The 19206-nt window shown below is 38.4% G+C and overlaps 1 protein-coding gene across 1 annotated transcript; it reads right to left on the reverse strand.

Moving 5' to 3' along the window:
- Nucleotides 1-2701: 2701 nt before the first annotated feature.
- Nucleotides 2702-18543, reverse strand: LOC134288456 (uncharacterized protein K02A2.6-like). The gene is made up of 2 exons (XM_062853390.1): nucleotides 17420-18543; nucleotides 2702-3219 (listed from the first exon to the last, which is right to left on the reverse strand). The coding sequence occupies exons 1-2, from the start codon at nucleotides 18515-18517 to the stop codon at nucleotides 2950-2952; spliced, it is 1368 nt and encodes a 455-aa protein (XP_062709374.1). The 5' UTR covers nucleotides 18518-18543; the 3' UTR covers nucleotides 2702-2949.
- Between the last annotated feature and the right edge of the window lie 663 nt (nucleotides 18544-19206).

Here is a 19206-nt window from a genome sequence, read left to right on the forward strand (position 1 = left end):
GTTCCATCATGCCGCTCAAAGTGTTGCCACAAATAATGCTTAGTTTGCAAAACCCAGTTATCTGGCTGGTGGGACATGGGAGCCTACCCGCATAACCATGAACCGTACTAATACTGTTCACCATACTGTTCAAGACTGTTAACTACAGTATCTAAATATCATCATATAACATCCAAAGCAACAATAAACCAACAGTATCACAAACGGTTTCAACAGTGTGACAGATAGTTATCGAGCAAATAACAGTATGGGAGATAGGCGGTTAAGTTATGTTACAATAAAAAATCGCCCATTTTCTCGAACAAATTTATTCGATTACAGTTTGCCAGAAGGTCGATTTACTATCCATGTTTTACTCAGTTGACTGTTGAGCAAACAGTTCTAAAGCTGTCGGACTATAACATCGGAGTAAAATAAATAACGTATGTCTTACTGTTGTTTTATAGTGCAACTTTACTTGTAAGTACCCAGCTTGGAATATAAATAAAATTAATGCAGGATCAAAATTAAAACAAACTAAAAATAAAAGTTTAAATTTAAGCATTTATTTATTGAGTAAATAATAAAAAAAAAACGAAAATAAGTTCTATACAAAGGTTCGAAAAAAAAAAGATTTCACACTTCACTGGTGTACCCCATCATTACAGCAACACCCGAGACGACACCTTACGCCTAGGATTGACATCGACTGGCACAACACGCTCCCGCGGGTGGCGAGCATCACTCGGTCTTGCACTCGACCGGAATATAATTCATGTTTGCAGGTTAAGATCTAAAGAACGGATACTCGATCAGCTAGTCGTCCACCACTGAAGTTCATGAAATAACTCGGAAATAACATCCTTTTCCGCTCGGTGAATCCTTTGGCTGGGTTGACAAAATCTCTGATGCGCTTTTCCTCATTTTGTTCGTAAGGATCTCCTTCTGCTGCTGTGTTTTTCACCGCTATTGTGGACGTTTGCTAGAAAAGCACCGATAGAGATAAATATTGATGAAAATTTTTATATGAACCTAGATATGAACTTAAATGATAAATTGTGAAAATAACTTACCCAAATGCGGCTGAATGAACAGTAAAGTAACTAAAATTTTCAATTTTGCGTTCCTGAATCAACGTAACACAACAAACTGACGGAAAAATATGGACATTTTCCAAATCAGATCGCTCACAAACACACGCACGTGGCCAAACTGTTTGACAAACTGTCGAGCAAAAGTAATATACAGTGAGTTATGCAGGTATGAGTGTGTTGCACTTTGCCAAACATAAACCGTATGACAGATTGTGATCCTAAATTGCAACCATTTCTAGAGAAATTTCGCGTCGATATCATTCAACTATGTGTGGATATTATGTCAAGTTGTTACAATGTGATATGGTTCCCGCGATCTGTTTTTTGATGTGGTTGGCCATAGGTTTCATATTGTTCAATGTAAGTGGAACTGTTTATGATACATTAACCCCAAGAGTTGGAGGTAGTTTACTGTTTGGAAACCAACACAAACTGTAATTATCTATGCGGGATAAGCTTCAACTGTTAATGCAATCAGAGGCTACTCAGACTTAGACGAGTTTAGGTTAGTTTGGCTAGAACTGCCATTATCGAAGGAACATGACGAGATAATATAACATTATGTGGTTTATCTAATGTAAAACAATACAACATAACAAAAGAGAACCATTCCCAAAACCATAATTATATTTATAACCTGTAGTGAAATTACAATTAAAAACAATATATTTACGGTACATTTTATTGTTTGAAACCATACGTGTACCATACTATGTACGGTATATTAAAGCCCACGTATCAGTATTTCAAACAATTCATTTACAATAAAATGTATGGTTTTGTAAAAAAATATATATGGAGAAAAATATTTTTTTATATTGTTACGATACTTAACAACCCGTATAGTATATTGTAAAAATCTTATTTACAATTCACCATACAGTTGTCTACATTACATCTTATTGTTTTTGTATTTTTTATTTTTACAGTGGTGTTTATTGTAACAATATGATTCTAAATAGTACTGTTACAATACCACATTTTGTTTTTCTACTGTATTTTTTATTCGGGTAGATTGGCCAAACGCCCCTTAGTGCGGCGAGATTCGAATGAACTATATAGTTCACCCGAAACCCTTACGCAGTTTTGCACGCCGTCCATCGTTGCTTTAATCAGTCTAGTCAGCTTCCCAGGAAAGCCGTTTTCGTCCATGATTCTCCATAGCTCTGCGCGGTCGATACTGTCGTATGCCGCTTTGAAGTCGATGAACAGGTGATGCGTTGGGACCTGGTATTCACGGCATTTCTGGAGGATTTGCCGTACGGTAAAGATCTGGTCCGTTGTCGACCGGCCGTGATGAAGCCGGCTTGATAACTTCCCACGAACTCGTTTGTGTTAGGTGACAGACGACGGAAGATGATCTGGGATAGCACTTTGTAGGCAGCATTCAAAATAGTGATCGCCCTGAAGTTCTCACATTCCAAATGGTCGCCTTTCTTGTGAATGGGGCAGATTACCCCTTCCTTCCACTCCTCCGGTAGCTGTTCGGTTTCCCAGATCCTGACTATCAGCCGATGCAGATGTTATATCCTATATCTTATAACTGTACTGTAAATACTTATTAGTTTAATGCTTAGTTTAAGTTAGTTTTAAGAGATCTTTCAGGTATAATAAAAGAACACCATCAATTGGGTTTCGTCTCCGTCTCATGCAACGGCTAGTAACAAACTGACTCTGCTTTATTCCTTACTCTCAAGTCTCTCACAAGACTCTTATTTGATAACACTCTTACAGTAGTTTACTCAGATCAGGGTAGATACTACAGTTCTCCCTTCTTTAGAAAAGACCATCATTTTAATTTACAAAATTCGATTGGATATTTCAATAATTCAAATCACTTTAATTCTTCGAAATCAAACTCGTTGACACCACAGCTTCAGCGTGTTCCTGTCCCGCTGTTTTGCGCAGTCTTCGATCGCGTTTTGATAGGACTTCTAACTTGCTTGATCTTCTTCCTCTCGTGGATGGCTGGAGGCATCGAGTTCTCCGAGAACCCAAGGAAATCACCTTCCTCTTCGATCGAGTCCCTTCTACGCTTGTTCGTCGTGGTGTTTGGAAGATGTACCTTCGTTCTACCTCGTTTGGATTCGTATGCCGCCTTCAACTGTCGTCTGTGCGCGTTGGTCTTGTGTTTACCAACCAGAATCTGGAAAATATTATCAGATATGCGCTTTACAAATACAGCCTCTAACCATCTTGGAAATTTGTTAACATTCTCATAGTATAGCTTATCGCCCGCTACGAGTTTGTCCAAATCATTTTGTGGTACATCAGAAGTTATTTCTAATTCCTCTTCTTCTAGTTCGGATTTTCTAGAATGTTGCTTAGCATTTGTCAAGTGATTCTTATATGTTTTTTTGGGATTAATCAAATCCAACAGCATTTTTGGCTTAAATGAAAGCATTTTTTCTGAAGGAAATGTTCCATCTTCTCCAGCGCTACTATTTCTGTAGTTAATTAAAAATAAGTTTAATGTGTCTTCAACATCCAAAGTTTTGGTTTTATTATCAAGTAAAAACTTTTTCAGTACCTCTTTGGCCACTCTCACCATCCTTTCAGCTTGTCCATTACTGGCTGGATGATAAGGCGGACTTTTCAATACCTTGACGCCATGATTCTCCAAAAACCCAATGAACTCATGCGAATTGAATGGTGGCCCACCATCCGTGACTACCACATCCGGTAACCCGAACCTCGCAAACATACACTCAGAAATAAAAGTATACACGGAATTACTATTATTTATGCATTTTGTATCCGCATCTCTCTCACTCTCTTTCTGTTTTCATGCTATCTGGTGCTTCGCCTGGGTTGACGAAACACTTCTCTTCAACCAAGGCTAAACGGCAGATAGTATGAAAACAGAAAGAGCGTGAGAGAGATGCGGATACAAAATGCATAAATAATAGTAATTCCGAGTATACTTTTATTTCTGAGTGTAGAAGCAAATTTTTTATTTACCATTCTTGCTGTTGTTCCTGAACGCATCCATGCGACCTCAAGCCACTTAGTGTGACTGTCCACAATCAAAAGGAAATTATTCCCCTCAAGGTAAAAGAAATCTGCATGTAAACGACTAAAAGGACGAGTAGTAGCTATCCAAGAACCAGATACATCTGGTTTTCTTATGATTTCCATTTTAGCGCAACAATTGCAGGATTTCACGAAATCCTCTATATCCGCTGTAAGTCCAGGCCAATAAACTGCCCTTCGAGCCAAAGTTTTCATTTTTACCATTCCCTGGTGATTTGTGTGCAATAGTTTCAACACTCCTTCTCTTAAAGAATAAGGTATTGTAGGAATTCTTCGTTTTAATTAAAAACACATTTTTTTTTATGTTCCATTCTGATTTTTTTTATTGAAGTCAACCACACATCTAGTCTCAACAACATCACTCACAAAACTGTCTCATTGAAATCTCTGATTATCTATCTGTCCCCTTCATTCCGTTCGTTCATGCGCTCGAACATCACGCACACCATCACGTCTACAGCACCACGCATAAAGCTCGTGTCTTCCTGTCTTCGGCTTCGATGAAAGTCAGGGTTGTAGGCATGTGTCCGACTCCGCTCTCGCGTTATTTGTTATAATGGTGAACACTGGATCAAATTCTTCATTTAATTTGTTTTTATATTCAAACAAGGAACTTCCAAATAAATGACTTATCAGAATTTCTTATTAAATATCGAACAATTTAATTTATTTATATTACTTCCTACATCCTCCTTCTCCCCTACTCTAACAACATATTTTTCAAGATTTGAAAAATATTGGAATTAAATTGTTTAGTAATAAACAAAAAAATAGAGCTTTGACACCTGCAAAAATTTGTGAAGAATTAGCCTAAGTTAAAATTCACAAATAAAAAGAAATTTAAAAATAAAAAAATAAAACCTGCAAAAATAATAAAGAAAACCTGTAAATAAATAAAAAAATATATTAAGTATAATTCAAATGTAATCATTAATTCCCATTAATCATGTTTTGTAGCTATGAATAAAGTAGATACTAGAACAGCTGCTATGATAATATGCATAAACTCGGATTTTAATCATAGGGATTATAATAGAAGCGATGATTATATTAAAAATTAACAAAACCAAGGATTGGCGAACTTGGAACATTATTCGCATTGTAATCAATTACTCACCGTCAAAGTGCTCAAATGTATAATGTTTTTCAATATGATCCATTCGGATGTTATGTAAATCAAGGACTCATCAATCCTTAAAAAAAACTGCCAATCTGATCCATACAGATCGACCGCCATTGGAAAACTGGATATTATCAATAGTTATCTTTCATCAGTACGCTCTAGGATAAATTGATCAATATGATCCATCAGGATCAGGGCTATTTTTCAGAGTAAGTCATAGTCAATCAAATAGTTTCCAAACTTATCAATTCTCTCGAGGATACTTCAGGATGAATAATATCAATCAAATTTCTCTCATTGGATCCATTTGGAACAAACGCCTCATCAGAGACGCATCAACCCGCTCGAGCGTATGGATTTTCTCTCAATAGATCCAACCGGATCTGACGCCTCCTCAGAGACGCACCAACCCGCTCGAGGGTTTGGATTTTATCTAAATAGATCCAACCGGATCTGACGCCTCCTCAGAGACGCACCAACCCGCTCGAGGGTTTGGATTTTATCTAAATAGATCCAACCGGATCTGACGCCTCCTCAGAGACGCACCAACCCGCTCGAGGGTTTGGATTTTATCTAAATAGATCCAACCGGATCTGACGCCTCCTCAGAGACGCACCAACCCGCTCGAGGGTTTGGATTTTATCTAAATAGGGTAATTCACCAATTGTTGAACGGTTAGTACTGGCATTTTGGTTTTCGTTCGTTTTTCCGTGTATAATTCCACTTTAGATGAAAAATATCCAGTGAACGTCTAGATCTACTCATCCCTAATACTGCCCATTAAATTTGTATTCCCTTAAATACCACTTTCTAAGAGAAAATAGAACATTTGTATGGGAAGTCTGTAACCCAAATGTTGAACGCTTCCTTAAGCTAGCTCATCCTAATGTTGGACGGTTCTCGCCAATTGTTGAACGGTTGAAGCTTTGTTCGTAATTGATGACGTATAACCCGACATCAACCTATCATTCACCTGTTTTTATTTTGGCCACCAAACCCAACATAGACCCAACAGTTATCCGATGTGAGTCCAACAGTGGTCCAACATTTGATAAAATTTGACCCGACTTTGACCCGACATCCGATATTTTTTCACTCTGGCGGATTTTTTCCGGGTTTTTCGTGTTTTGTGCCCAGCTAGTCCGAGCTAGTGGCAATTCATTTAAATGACAAGGAATCACTCATTTGAAGATAGCTCTAGTGGACTGAAATCGTTTCAAACATGACTAGATGCAAAAATGGCTGAAAAGATTTGATTAGAAGCGAAAACGACATAAGAAAAGTGTAACATGATTAGTGTTGAATAGCCCCTCGTTAATGTTCATATACATCATAGACGCAAACATAGATCACACACACAGTCACACACCATACCTTTGTACAGTATCTCGAGAGCATAATAAATCAGTTTGTTAAAGACACGCGTACGAGTCACACGTCATTCCCACAAAAAGTATGCCTATAAAAGCCCCTGAAACACTTCTGGAAACCCATGGGACCCATTCAACCCCCAAGAACACACATGGAACTACCCTGAAATCCCTTGAAAACACGTGGGTTTCTCCTGAACTTCCTGGAACGCCTTGAAATACCCCTGGAACCCCCTTAAACACTCTGAATTCCTCTTGAACAACTCTGGAGTGCCCTTGAAACCCATTGAAAACCACTGGAATGTTTCTGAAGCCCACTGGAACACCCCTAGAACATCCCTGGAACGCCCTTGAAACCCCATGATATGCACGGTTAGGTGAAGTGAAAAAAAATTCTAGCAGTCATGCTAACATCGTAGGTTATGCCAGTGTTCAACAATTGGATCATGGATGCATAATGATAGTGTGATAAGAAAAATATTTTTTAAAACTAAATTACAATGAAAATGTGAGTTTAAACAATGTTAAATTGTTAAGGACATTCTTCCAGTTCTTGTAACTATGGTGTGCCTTTGATATTTGTGGTTGATTTGCCCGCAAAGCTTATTTCGTAACAGCAATTTCTTAACATTAATCTTAAGAATTGTGTAGTTTTCGTGTCATCAGTGATACTGAATTTTCAATCAATTTTTTTGACATAAAATATGTATAATTTTGTAAATTAATTAGCGCAATATCGTGACCCGCATGTATATGCATCTACATCATACGTTTACGTTGGATGAAAATTACTTAAGTAAGATTTATAATAAAATATTCAGAAACTGTTCAACATTTGGGTAGTGTTCAACAATTAGCGAATTACCCTAGATCCAACCGGATCTGACGCCTCCTCAGAGACGCACCAACCCGCTCGAGGGTTTGGATTTTATCTAAATAGATCCAACCGGATCTGACGCCTCCTCAGAGACGCACCAACCCGCTCGAGGGTTTGGATTTTATCTAAATAGATCCAACCGGATCTGACGCCTCCTCAGAGACGCACCAACCCGCTCGAGGGTTTGGACTTTATCTCAATAGATCCTGATTAGATGCAGATTTTGATCTTGCTCTCTTGGATGGAGCTTACCAGGCTCCAGAAGAATCCATCAAGCACAAAATCAGAAATTTCTTATCTCATTACTATGCTAGTCTCACTCAATATATTCTACCTCTCACAAAAACACAACAGCTGATTTTGATCTTGCTCTCTTGGATGGAGCTTACCAGGCTCCAGAAGAATCCATCAAGCACAAAATCAGACATTTCAAATCTCATTACTATGCTAGTCTCACTCAACATATTCTACCTATCACGAAAGCACAACTGCTGATTTTGATCTTGCTCTCTCGGATGGAGCTTACCAGGCTCCAGAAGAATCCATCAAGCACAAAATCAGAAATTTCCAGTCTCTTTACTATGCTAGTCTCACTCAACATATTCTACCTCTCATGAAAACACAACTGCTGATCTTGATCTTGCTCTCTTGGATGGAGCTTACCAGGCTCCAGAAGAATCCATCAAGCACAAAATCAGAAATTTCCAGTCTCATTACTATGCTAGTCTCACTCAACATATTCTACCTCTCATGAAAACACAACTGCTGATCTTGATCTTGCTCTCTTGGATGGAGCTTACCAGGCTCCAGAAGAATCCATCAAGCACAAAATCAGAAATTTCTTATCTCATTACTATGCTAGTCTCACTCAACATATTCTACCTCTCATGAAAACACAACTGCTGATTTTGATCTTGCTCTCTTGGATGGAGCTTACCAGGCTCCAGAAGAATCCATCAAGCACAAAATCAGAAATTTCCAGTCTCATTACTATGCTAGTCTCACTCAACATATTCTTCCTCTCATGAAAACACAACTGCTGAATATGATCTTGCTCTCTTGCATGGAGCTGATGAGGCTCCAGAAGAATCCATCAAGCACAAAATCAAAAATTTCTAATCTCATTACTATGCTAGTCTCACTTAACATATTCTTCCTCTCATGAAAACACAACTGCTGAATATGATCTTGCTCTTTTGGATGGAGCTGATGAGGCTCCAGAAGAATCCATCAAGCACAAAATCAGAAATTTCTAATCTCATTACTATGCTAGTCTCACTTAACATATTCTACCTCTCATGAAAACACAACAGCTGATTTTGATCTTGCTCTCTTGGATGGAGCTTACCAGGCTCCAGAAGAATCCATCAAGCACAAAATCAGAAATTTCCAGTCTCATTACTATGCTAGTCTCACTCAACATATTCTACCTCTCATGAAAACACAACTGCTGATTTTGATCTTGCTCTCTTGGATGGAGCTTACCAGGCTCCAGAAGAATCCATCAAGCACAAAATCAGAAATTTCTTATCTCATTACTATGCTAGTCTCACTCAATATATTCAACCTCTCACAAAAACACAACAGCTGATTTTGATCTTGCTCTCTTGGATGGAGCTTACCAGGCTCCAGAAGAATCCATCAAGCACAAAATCAGACATTTCAAATCTCATTACTATGCTAGTCTCACTCAACATATTCCACCTATCACGAAAGCACAACTGCTGATTTTGATCTTGCTCTCTTGGATGGAGCTTACCAGGCTCCAGAAGAATCCATCAAGCACAAAATCAGAAATTTCCAGTCTCATTACTATGCTAGTCTCACTCAACATATTCTACCTCTCATGAAAACACAACTGCTGATCTTGATCTTGCTCTCTTGGATGGAGCTTACCAGGCTCCTGAAGAATCCATCAAGCACAAAATCAGAAATTTCTAATCTCATTACTATGCTAGTCTCACTCAACATATTCTACCTATCACGAAAGCACAACTGCTGATTTTGATCTTGCTCTCTTGGATGGAGCTTACCAGGCTCCAGAAGAATCCATCAAGCACAAAATCAGAAATTTCTAATCTCATTACTATGCTAGTCTCACTCAACATATTCTACCTATCACGAAAGCACAACTGCTGATTTTGATCTTGCTCTCTTGGATGGAGCTTACCAGGCTCCAGAAGAATCCATCAAGCACAAAATCAGAAATTTCCAGTCTTATTACTATGCTAGTCTCACTCAACATATTCTACCTCTCATGAAAACACAACTGCTGATCTTGATCTTGCTCTCTTGGATGGAGCTTACCAGGCTCCAGAAGAATCCATCAAGCACAAAATCAGAAATTTCCAGTCTCATTACTATGCTAGTCTCACTCAACATATTCTACCTCTCACAAAAACACAACTGCTGTTTTTGATCTTGCTCCCTTGAATGGAGCTTACCAGGCTCCAGAAGAATCCATCAAGCACAAAATCAGAAATTTCCAGTCTCATTACTATGCTAGTCTCACTCACCATATTCTACCTCTCATGAAAACACAACTGCTGATTTTGATCTTGCTCTATTGAATGGAGCTTACCAGGCTCCAGAAGAATCCATCAAGCACAAAATCAGAAATTTCCAGTCTCATTACTATGCTAGTCTCACTCAACATATTCTACCTCTCACAAAAACACAACTGCTGATTTTGATCTTGCTCTCTTGAATGGAGCTTACCAGGCTCCAGAAGCATCCATCAAGCACAAAATCAGAAATTTCCAGTCTCATTACTATGCTAGTCTCACTCACCATATTCTACCTCTCATGAAAACACAACTGCTGATTTTGATCTTGCTCTCTTGGATGGAGCTTACCAGGCTCCAGATGAATCCATCAAGCACAAAATCAGGAAAATTTCTTATCTCATTACTATGCTAGTCTCACTCAACATATTCTACCTCTCATGAAAACACAACAGCTGATTTTGATCTTGCTCTCTTGGATGGAGCTTACCAGGATCCAGAAGAATCCATCAAGCACAAAATCAAAAATTTCCAATCTTATTACTATGCTAGTCTCACTCAACATATTCTACCTCTCATGAAAACACAACTGCTGATTTTGATCTTGCTCTCTTGTATGGAGCTTACCAGGCTCCAGAAGAATCCATCAAGCACAAAATCAGAAATTTCCAGTCTCATTACTATGCTAGTCTCACTCAACATATTCTACCTCTCACAAAAACACAACAGCTGATTTTGATCTTGCTCTCTTGGATGGAGCTTACCAGGCTCCAGAAGAATCCATCAAGCACAAAATCAGAAATTTCTTATCTCATTACTATGCTAGTCTCACTTAACATATTCTTCCTCTCATGAAAACACAACTGCTGATTTTGATCTTGCTCTCTTGTATGGAGCTTACCAGGCTCCAGAAGAATCCATCAAGCACAAAATCAGAAATTTCTAATCTCATTACTATGCTAGTCTCACTTAACATATTCTTCCTCTCATGAAAACACAACTGCTGATTTTGATCTTGCTCTCTTGGATGGAGCTCACCAGGCTCCAGAAGAATCCATCAAGCACAAAATCAGAAATTTCCAGTTTCATTACTATGCTAGTCTCACTCAACATATTCTACCTCTCACAAAAACACAACAGCTGATTTTGATCTTGCTCTCTTGGATGGAGCTTACCAGGCTCCAGAAGAATCTATCAAGCATAAAATCAGAAATTTCTTATCTCATTACTATGCTAGTCTCACTTAACATATTCTTCCTCTCATGAAAACACAACTGCTGATTTTGATCTTGCTCTCTTGTATGGAGCTTACCAGGCTCCAGAAGAATCCATCAAGCACAAAATCAGAAATGTCTAATCTCATTACTATGCTAGTCTCACTTAACATATTCTTCCTCTCATGAAAACACAACTGCTGATTTTGATCTTGCTCTCTTGGATGGAGCTTACCAGTCTCCAGAAGAATCCATCAAGCATAAAATCAGAAATTTCTTATCTCATTACTATGCTAGTCTCACTTAACATATTCTACCTCTCATGAAAACACAACAGCTGATTTTGATCTTGCTCTCTTGGATGGAGCTTACCAGGCTCCAGAAGAATCCATCAAGCATAAAATCAGAAATTTCTTATCTCATTACTATGCTAGTCTCACTTAACATATTCTACCTCTCATGAAAACACAACTGCTGATTTTGATCTTGCTCTCTTGGATGGAGCTTACCAGTCTCCAGAAGAATCCATCAAGCATAAAATCAGAAATTTCTTATCTCATTACTATGCTAGTCTCACTTAACATATTCTACCTCTCATGAAAACACAACAGCTGATTTTGATCTTGCTCTCTTGGATGGAGCTTACCAGGCTCCAGAAGAATCCATCAAGCATAAAATCAGAAATTTCTTATCTCATTACTATGCTAGTCTCACTTAACATATTCTACCTCTCATGAAAACACAACAGCTGATTTTGATCTTGCTCTCTTGGATGGAGCTTACCAGTCTCCAGAAGAATCCATCAAGCACAAAATCAGAAATTTCCAGTCTCATTACTATGCTAGTCTCACTCAACATATTCTACCTCTCACAAAAACACAACAGCTGATTTTGATCTTGCTCTCTTGGATGGAGCTTACCAGGCTTCAGAAGAATCCATCAAGCACAAAATCAGAAATTTCCAGTCTCATTACTATGCTAGTCTCACTCAACATATTCTACCTCTCACAAAAACACAACTGCTGATTTTGATCTTGCTCTCTTGGATGGAGCTTACCAGGCTCCAGAAGAATCCATCAAGCACAAAATCAGAAATTTCTAATCTCATTACTATGCCAGTCTCACTCAACATATTCTTAATCTCATGAAAACACAACTGCTGATTTTGATCTTGCTCTCTTGGATGGAGCTTACCAGGCTCCAGAAGAATCCATCAAGCACAAAATCAGAAATTTCCATTCTCATTACTATGCTAGTCTCACTCAACATATTTTACCGCTCATGATAACACAACTGCTGATTTTGATCTTGCTCTCTTGGATGGAGCTTACCAGGCTTCAGAAGAATTCATCAAGCACAAAATCAGAAATTTCTAATCGCATTACTATGCTAGTCTCACTCAACATATTCTTCCTCTCATGAAAACACAACTGCTGAATATGATCTTGCTCTTGGATGGAGCTGATGAGGCTCCAGAAGAATCCATCAAGCACAAAATCAGAAATTTCTAATCTCATTACTATGCTAGTCTCACTCAACATATTCTACCTCTCATGAAAATACATGCTGATTTTGATCTTGCTTTCTTGGATGGAGCTGATGAGGCTCCAGAAGAATCCATCAAGCACAAAATCAGAAATGTCTAATCTCATTACTATGCTAGTCTCACTCAACATATTCTACCTCTCATGAAAATACATGCTGATTTTGATCTTGCTCTCTTGGATGGAGCTTACCAGGCTCCAGAAGAATCCATCAAGCACAAAATCAGAAATTTCCAGTCTCATTACTATGCTAGTCTCACTCAACATATTCTACCTCTCATGAAAACACAACAGCTGATTTTGATCTTGCTGTCTTGGATGGAGCTTACCAGGCTCCAGAAGAATCTATCAAGCACAAAATCAGAAATTTCCAGTCTCATTACTATGCTAGTCTCACTCAACATATTTTACCTCTCATGATAACACAACTGCTGATTTTGATCTTGCTCTCTTGGATGGAGCTTACCAGGCTCCAGAAGAACTCATCAAGCACAAAATCAGAAATTTCTAATCTCATTACTATGCTAGTCTCACTCAACATATTCTACCTCTCATGCAAACACAACTGCTGATTTTGATCTTGCTCTCTTGGATGGAGCTTACCAGGCTCCAGAAGAATCCATCAAGCACAAAATCAGAAATTTCCAGTCTCATTACTATGCTAGTCTCACTCAACATATTTTACCTCTCATGATAACACAACTGCTGATTTTGATCTTGCTCTCTTGGATGGAGCTTACCAGGCTCCAGAAGAACTCATCAAGCACAAAATCAGAAATTTCTAATCTCATTACTATGCTAGTCTCACTCAACATATTCTACCTCTCATGCAAACACAACTGCTGATTTTGATCTTGCTCTCTTGGATGGAGCTTACCAGGCTCCAGAAGAATCCATCAAGCACAAAATCAGAAATTTCCAGTCTCATTACTATGCTAGTCTCACTCAACATATTCTACCTCTCATGAAAACACAACAGCTGATTTTGATCTTGCTGTCTTGGATGGAGCTTACCAGGCTCCAGAAGAATCTATCAAGCACAAAATCAGAGAACCCAACTGGATGCAACGCCTCCTCAGAGACGCACCAACCCGCTCGAGGGTTTGGATTTTCTTTCTATAGATCCACCCGAATCCAACGCATCCTTATGCATCAACTCGAGAGTCTCATTAAAAAACTGGTCTTGCAATAGTTTCACAATCTCTGACCAGAACATCATGTCTTGAAATCTGTTCATTCAAACATTACACGTAAGCCTGGGAAAATTTAATTCATAGTTCGATTAGATTGTCATTGCTATCAATTCACAAAACTGTCTACAACTACTGGCTTACTTTTCGTACAAAAATATCGTGGCCGCCAATACAAAAAAAAAACACTCTTTTTAATTTGAATTACCATAGTGTTATTAGTAAATAAAACAAGCAGAAAAACACACAAATAAATATATTTCCAATGTCCAATTTTATGTTTGTTTCATATCCAACGTTTCATGATTAAAAAAATTAAGACAATTTCGACTCAATTTCAAACTATTATCATTCTATTGCATAACCCCATCATTATGAAGAACAAAAATAATTCAATATAGTTTAGAAAACCATCCCGTGTTAACAAGTACCGAGACACCGTTGAGTAAAAAAAACAATAATTAGGTTATTTATCTTTTAGTCACGATCAAACAAAAACTGCTTACTCACCACTTGACGCAATTCTAAGGTATTCCACGAAAGACTGAGATTTCGTCAAAAGAATTCAAATTGGGTTCTTTAGTAGTATGTGGATTATTTCGTTATCGAATTCGCCGCTCAACAATTAGTCGAAATCCAAAATTTCATAATTTTCGGGTCCGGGAACTATTTTAAAAATGCATTTAAAGTTTTTATAGGGATTTTTTTTTGTTCGGGTCGAACTGTCACTTTATCGATTGAACTATCAAATAACAATATTTTATTCACTAAACAACCCAATTCGGGTCGATTTATAGTTCTGTGCAAGCCTGCTAGCATTTGCCTAAGGAACTGGTGCAAACCTGTACAAACCTGAGTGTCGCGGACTGACTCAATATGCTCTCTCAGCGGGAGCCAAACATTGGGAGCCAAACATTGAAGATAGAGGTTATGTTAAACCTTGTTGTACCTGTGTGCTTGATTGGAGAGTATTGCTATCTAGGTACTGCGGATATAATCAAAACTGTTGTCACGATATCTCCATTTGCTGCTATCAATCCGTTAGAAAGCGAGGAGAAGAATAAATATTGTTTTGAGCCCATTTTAGCTAATTTTGTAACAACTATCCATCCAAATTTCCATCGCGAATGGAAAATAATAAACTTTGAACACGACAACAAAATTGGAATAATGGTGGATTGATCATGTTTACCATTTCCGAACAGCGTCGCGACGGCATGTTTGACAAACGCGCTGAGAGAGGTGTTTGCAAGAAAATTGAACGCTCGTGCGTGTTTACAAGCTGTGTGCCGGGAGTGTGTTGGTGTGTGTTGGCTAGCTTGAGAAATAAAACCGTTTCTATCCGCAGCACCTAGGTACAAACAACTAAAAACTGCAGCCAAGCCAAACAAGCAAAACCCGTATAGCAAAATTAGAGAGGCAAACATAAACAAAATTTTGCCGCTTTCAACACTCTGTGCCCAAATGTGTGGGTGTTGTCAGAAATCGCCTTTCCATTGAAAAAGAACCTTACCTTACCTCATCCTAGCAAGCACATCGTAACCAAAACCAACCCGTTCACGTTTAGCGCATTCCGCCATCTTTAGCTGCTGCCCGTGTGTGTAATCCAAACCGGATGCTTCCGCTTGCTTGCAGTCAGTTCACTAAATTCACATTCTTCAAACACTACACAACACACGTTCCCACCGGCTGTGCCATTGTAGGAATTCTTCGTTTTAATTAAAAACACATTTTTTTTCATGTTCCATTCTGATTTTTTTATTGAAGTCAACCACACATCTAGTCTCAACAACATCACTCACAAAACTGTCTCATTGAAATCTCTGATTATCTATCTGTCCCCTTCATTCCGTTCGTTCATGCGCTCGAACATCACGCACACCATCACGTCTACAGCACCACGCATAAAGCTCGTGTCTTCCTGTCTTCGGCTTCGATGAAAGTCAGGGTTGTAGGCATGTGTCCGACTCCGCTCTCGCGTTATTTGATATAATGGTGAACACTGGATCAAATTCTTCATTTAATTTGTTTTTATATTCAAACAAGGAACTTCCAAATAAATGACTTATCAGAATTTCTTATTAAATATCGAACAATTTAATTTATTTATATTACTTCCTACAGGTATCACTACCTTATCCTCTATCATAATCACATTGTCAACCAGCTCTAGTTTTGACCTTTGAGCATAAAAATCTCTATATTCAGCTGCAACAGCTTTTGGCCATCCAAATGTCGCAAATTTTATTATATCAGCCAAATGCTTGTCTGCAAGAGTTTCCTTCGAAACTAAAGCCAAATCTATGGGTAATTCATTGGAAAAATTTAAGCTTTTTATGTATTCGTGATCCAAACTACTTGGTATCCTTTGGTCAAGCGGGAATCTGCTACAGAAATCTGCATTTCCTAATTGGGTACCAGGGCGGTGTTCAATAACAAAATCGTAAATAGAAAGCTCCATTACGTACCGTTGTAACCTAGTCACAAATATAGAGTTTCGCCCATCTTTCCCGAAAATACCAATTAGTGGTTTGTGATCAGTAAATACTTTGAATTGCTGACCAAATAGAAACTTATGAAATTTCTTGATAACACATACCAATGCCAAAGCTTCCAAATGTAAAATTGGATACTTTTTTTGAGCAGCATTAAGAGAAAAGGAAGTGAAACAAATTGGACGCTCAGTACCATTTTCCTCTTGTGCTAATACTCCACCTAAGCCATAGGTGCAAGCATCAGTAACAACTATCAAAGGCTTCTTAGGGTCATAAAAGGCGAGAAGGTTTGCATTTAAAAGATTTTCTTCGCTCTCTTTGAAGGCATTGTCACATTCTTTAGTCCAATCAAAACGAACATCTTTTTTTTAAAAGGTTGTATAAACACTTCAACTTTCTAGATACATTGGGAACAAATTTGTTATAATAGTTAATCAAACCAAGATACGCCTTTAATTCCGTGACATTTACAGGAGTTTTTGCCTTCTCAATAGTTGAGATTTTGTCTGGTGCGGGTAATAATCCATCACCTGTAATTAAATGTCCTAAATACTGCAAGGAGGTAACGAAAAATTTACATTTTTTTAAATTAACGTGAATATTAGCGTTGGAGAGCCTTTCAAGAACTTTCTCCAACTTGTCTAAACATTCTTCAAGCGTTTTTCCAGCTATAAGCACGTCATCAAGATAACAACATACACCATCCAATCCTTTAAGGACCTGGTCCATAACTTGCTGGAACAAGGCAGCACTAGAACTAGCCCCTTGAGGCAACCTATTGTATGAGTACAGACCCTTGATAATATTTACTACACTACACTACACTACATATTTCCTTGAGCGTTGAGATAACTGCAACTGTGTATATGCACCAGCTAAGTCGAGGGAACAGAAAAATTTGCAACCAGCTAAAGAAGCGAAAATGTCCTCTGCTAGAGGAAGAGGATAAGTATTTGGAATTAAGATTTTATTCAATGATACTTTGCAGTCAATTACCATTCTAACTTCTCCGTCCTTTTTCATTACAGCTATTACTGGAGAGGCCCATTCACTTGCCTGAATGGGAGTGATCACTCCTTGCTTCTCCAGCATGTCCAAATGTTCCAAAAACTTATCCTTTATTTTGAATGGCACTTGATACGCTCTTCTGAAAATCGGTTGCTCTGATTTCAACGTAAGCTCCGCCTCAAATCCTGTAATAGGCTCTGTAAAGTCTTTATTGAACACGTTTGAATATTTTTGTTTGATCCTACCCAAAACCTTATCTGGATCTTCAGTAACACTCAAGCTGTTTACTGAACGAGGTTGCATAAATTGATCCTTCCAGTTTGGGTAGAACACCTTCATCCAATCTCTACCAAGAAGTGGCGTAAAGCTTCTCGTTGTCTTCAGAACAATAAGTTTTCTGTCAGCGGTAACTCCATTCAAAATGACTTCAACTGTGATTTCCCCCACTACAGCAATTTTGGACCCATTAACAACGACAAGCTTCTTATCACATTTAGAAACAGGAATTGAAGAGAACATTTGCTGATACAAAATTTCGCTAATGACCGCTACTGCTGAACCCGTGTCGACTTCCATTGTTAGCTTAATGCCCTGTACTCTTACATCAACCAAACATGCCTCTGTAGCTTTGCTAATGCGACCAATCATCATGCAACTGATTTCAGAATCCTCATCACTAGTATCATTTACTTGAATTCTATGGAATTTATCGGTGACCGAAGTTTCTGCAGCAACAGTTTCAACTTTTTCGACGAAATTCACAGACTTTCCTTGATTAGTGTTTTGTAAGAACCAGCAATTTTTACGGATATGACCTTTACGTTTACAGTAGTTGCATATAGCACTAGCATGGAAATTCTTGGCGCGGTTCTCACTACTATCCTGGCGATAATCCCTGTTCCACTCGCGACCACGACTTCTGTTACGATCGTAACCCCTATTACGCTCATTACTCCTGCTTCGATCACGACTCCAGCTCCGATTACGAGGCCTATCACTATCTCTCCTGTGATCATTTTCACCGTACTTTCTGCCTAGTCGCTGCTTAACCGAAAGCACCTTGCTTGATTCCCCAAAGTCATCCATATGTTCAGCCCTACTTTCTGCCTTCTCACTACAGTAGACGTTCGCTCGGTGCAAACGGTTTAACTGCAATGTTTTTTAACTGCAAGTCCACTAAGTGCAACAATTTTGCAGTTATCGCACCGCTATCTGTCAAAAACAAAACGTCAACAGAGTTGCGATGTTTTTCGGATGCACTACAGCTGCATTGCGATGTTTTTGAGTGCATTCTGGCTGCGTCCAACAGCATTTGACAACTGTTTGACGGCTGTCAGTCGTTGCAATTAGCGAATTTCATTCGGTAACTGAAACGTAAACATGTTGCACTTATCGAACGTCTACTGTACTAATGATCGTTTTTTCCACGGTTTCCAAATTCACATCATCATCCATGAGTAACTTTTTCCTCAATTCTTTATCCCGCAGGCCCATTATCAGACGATCTCGAATAGCTTCTTCTTTAAATTCACGAAAGTTACAGTTCTCTGCAAGTAGCTTAACTGCTAGCACAAAATTTTCAGCAGATTTGTTTTGTCTTTGTAACCGGTTGTAAAATTCATATCGGTTCATTAACGCCGGTTCCACTTTATCTAAACGAGCTTTCAGTTTTTTAATCATTTCATCGTATGGTATTTCGCTTACATCTTTCTTTGGGAAAATTAATTTCACCTCATCAAAAACTTCGTCTCCCTTAACAGAAATGAACCACGACT

The sequence above is a fragment of the Aedes albopictus genome, chromosome 2 (genome assembly GCF_035046485.1).
Source record: "Aedes albopictus strain Foshan chromosome 2, AalbF5, whole genome shotgun sequence".
Lineage (NCBI taxonomy): Eukaryota > Metazoa > Arthropoda > Insecta > Diptera > Culicidae > Aedes > Aedes albopictus.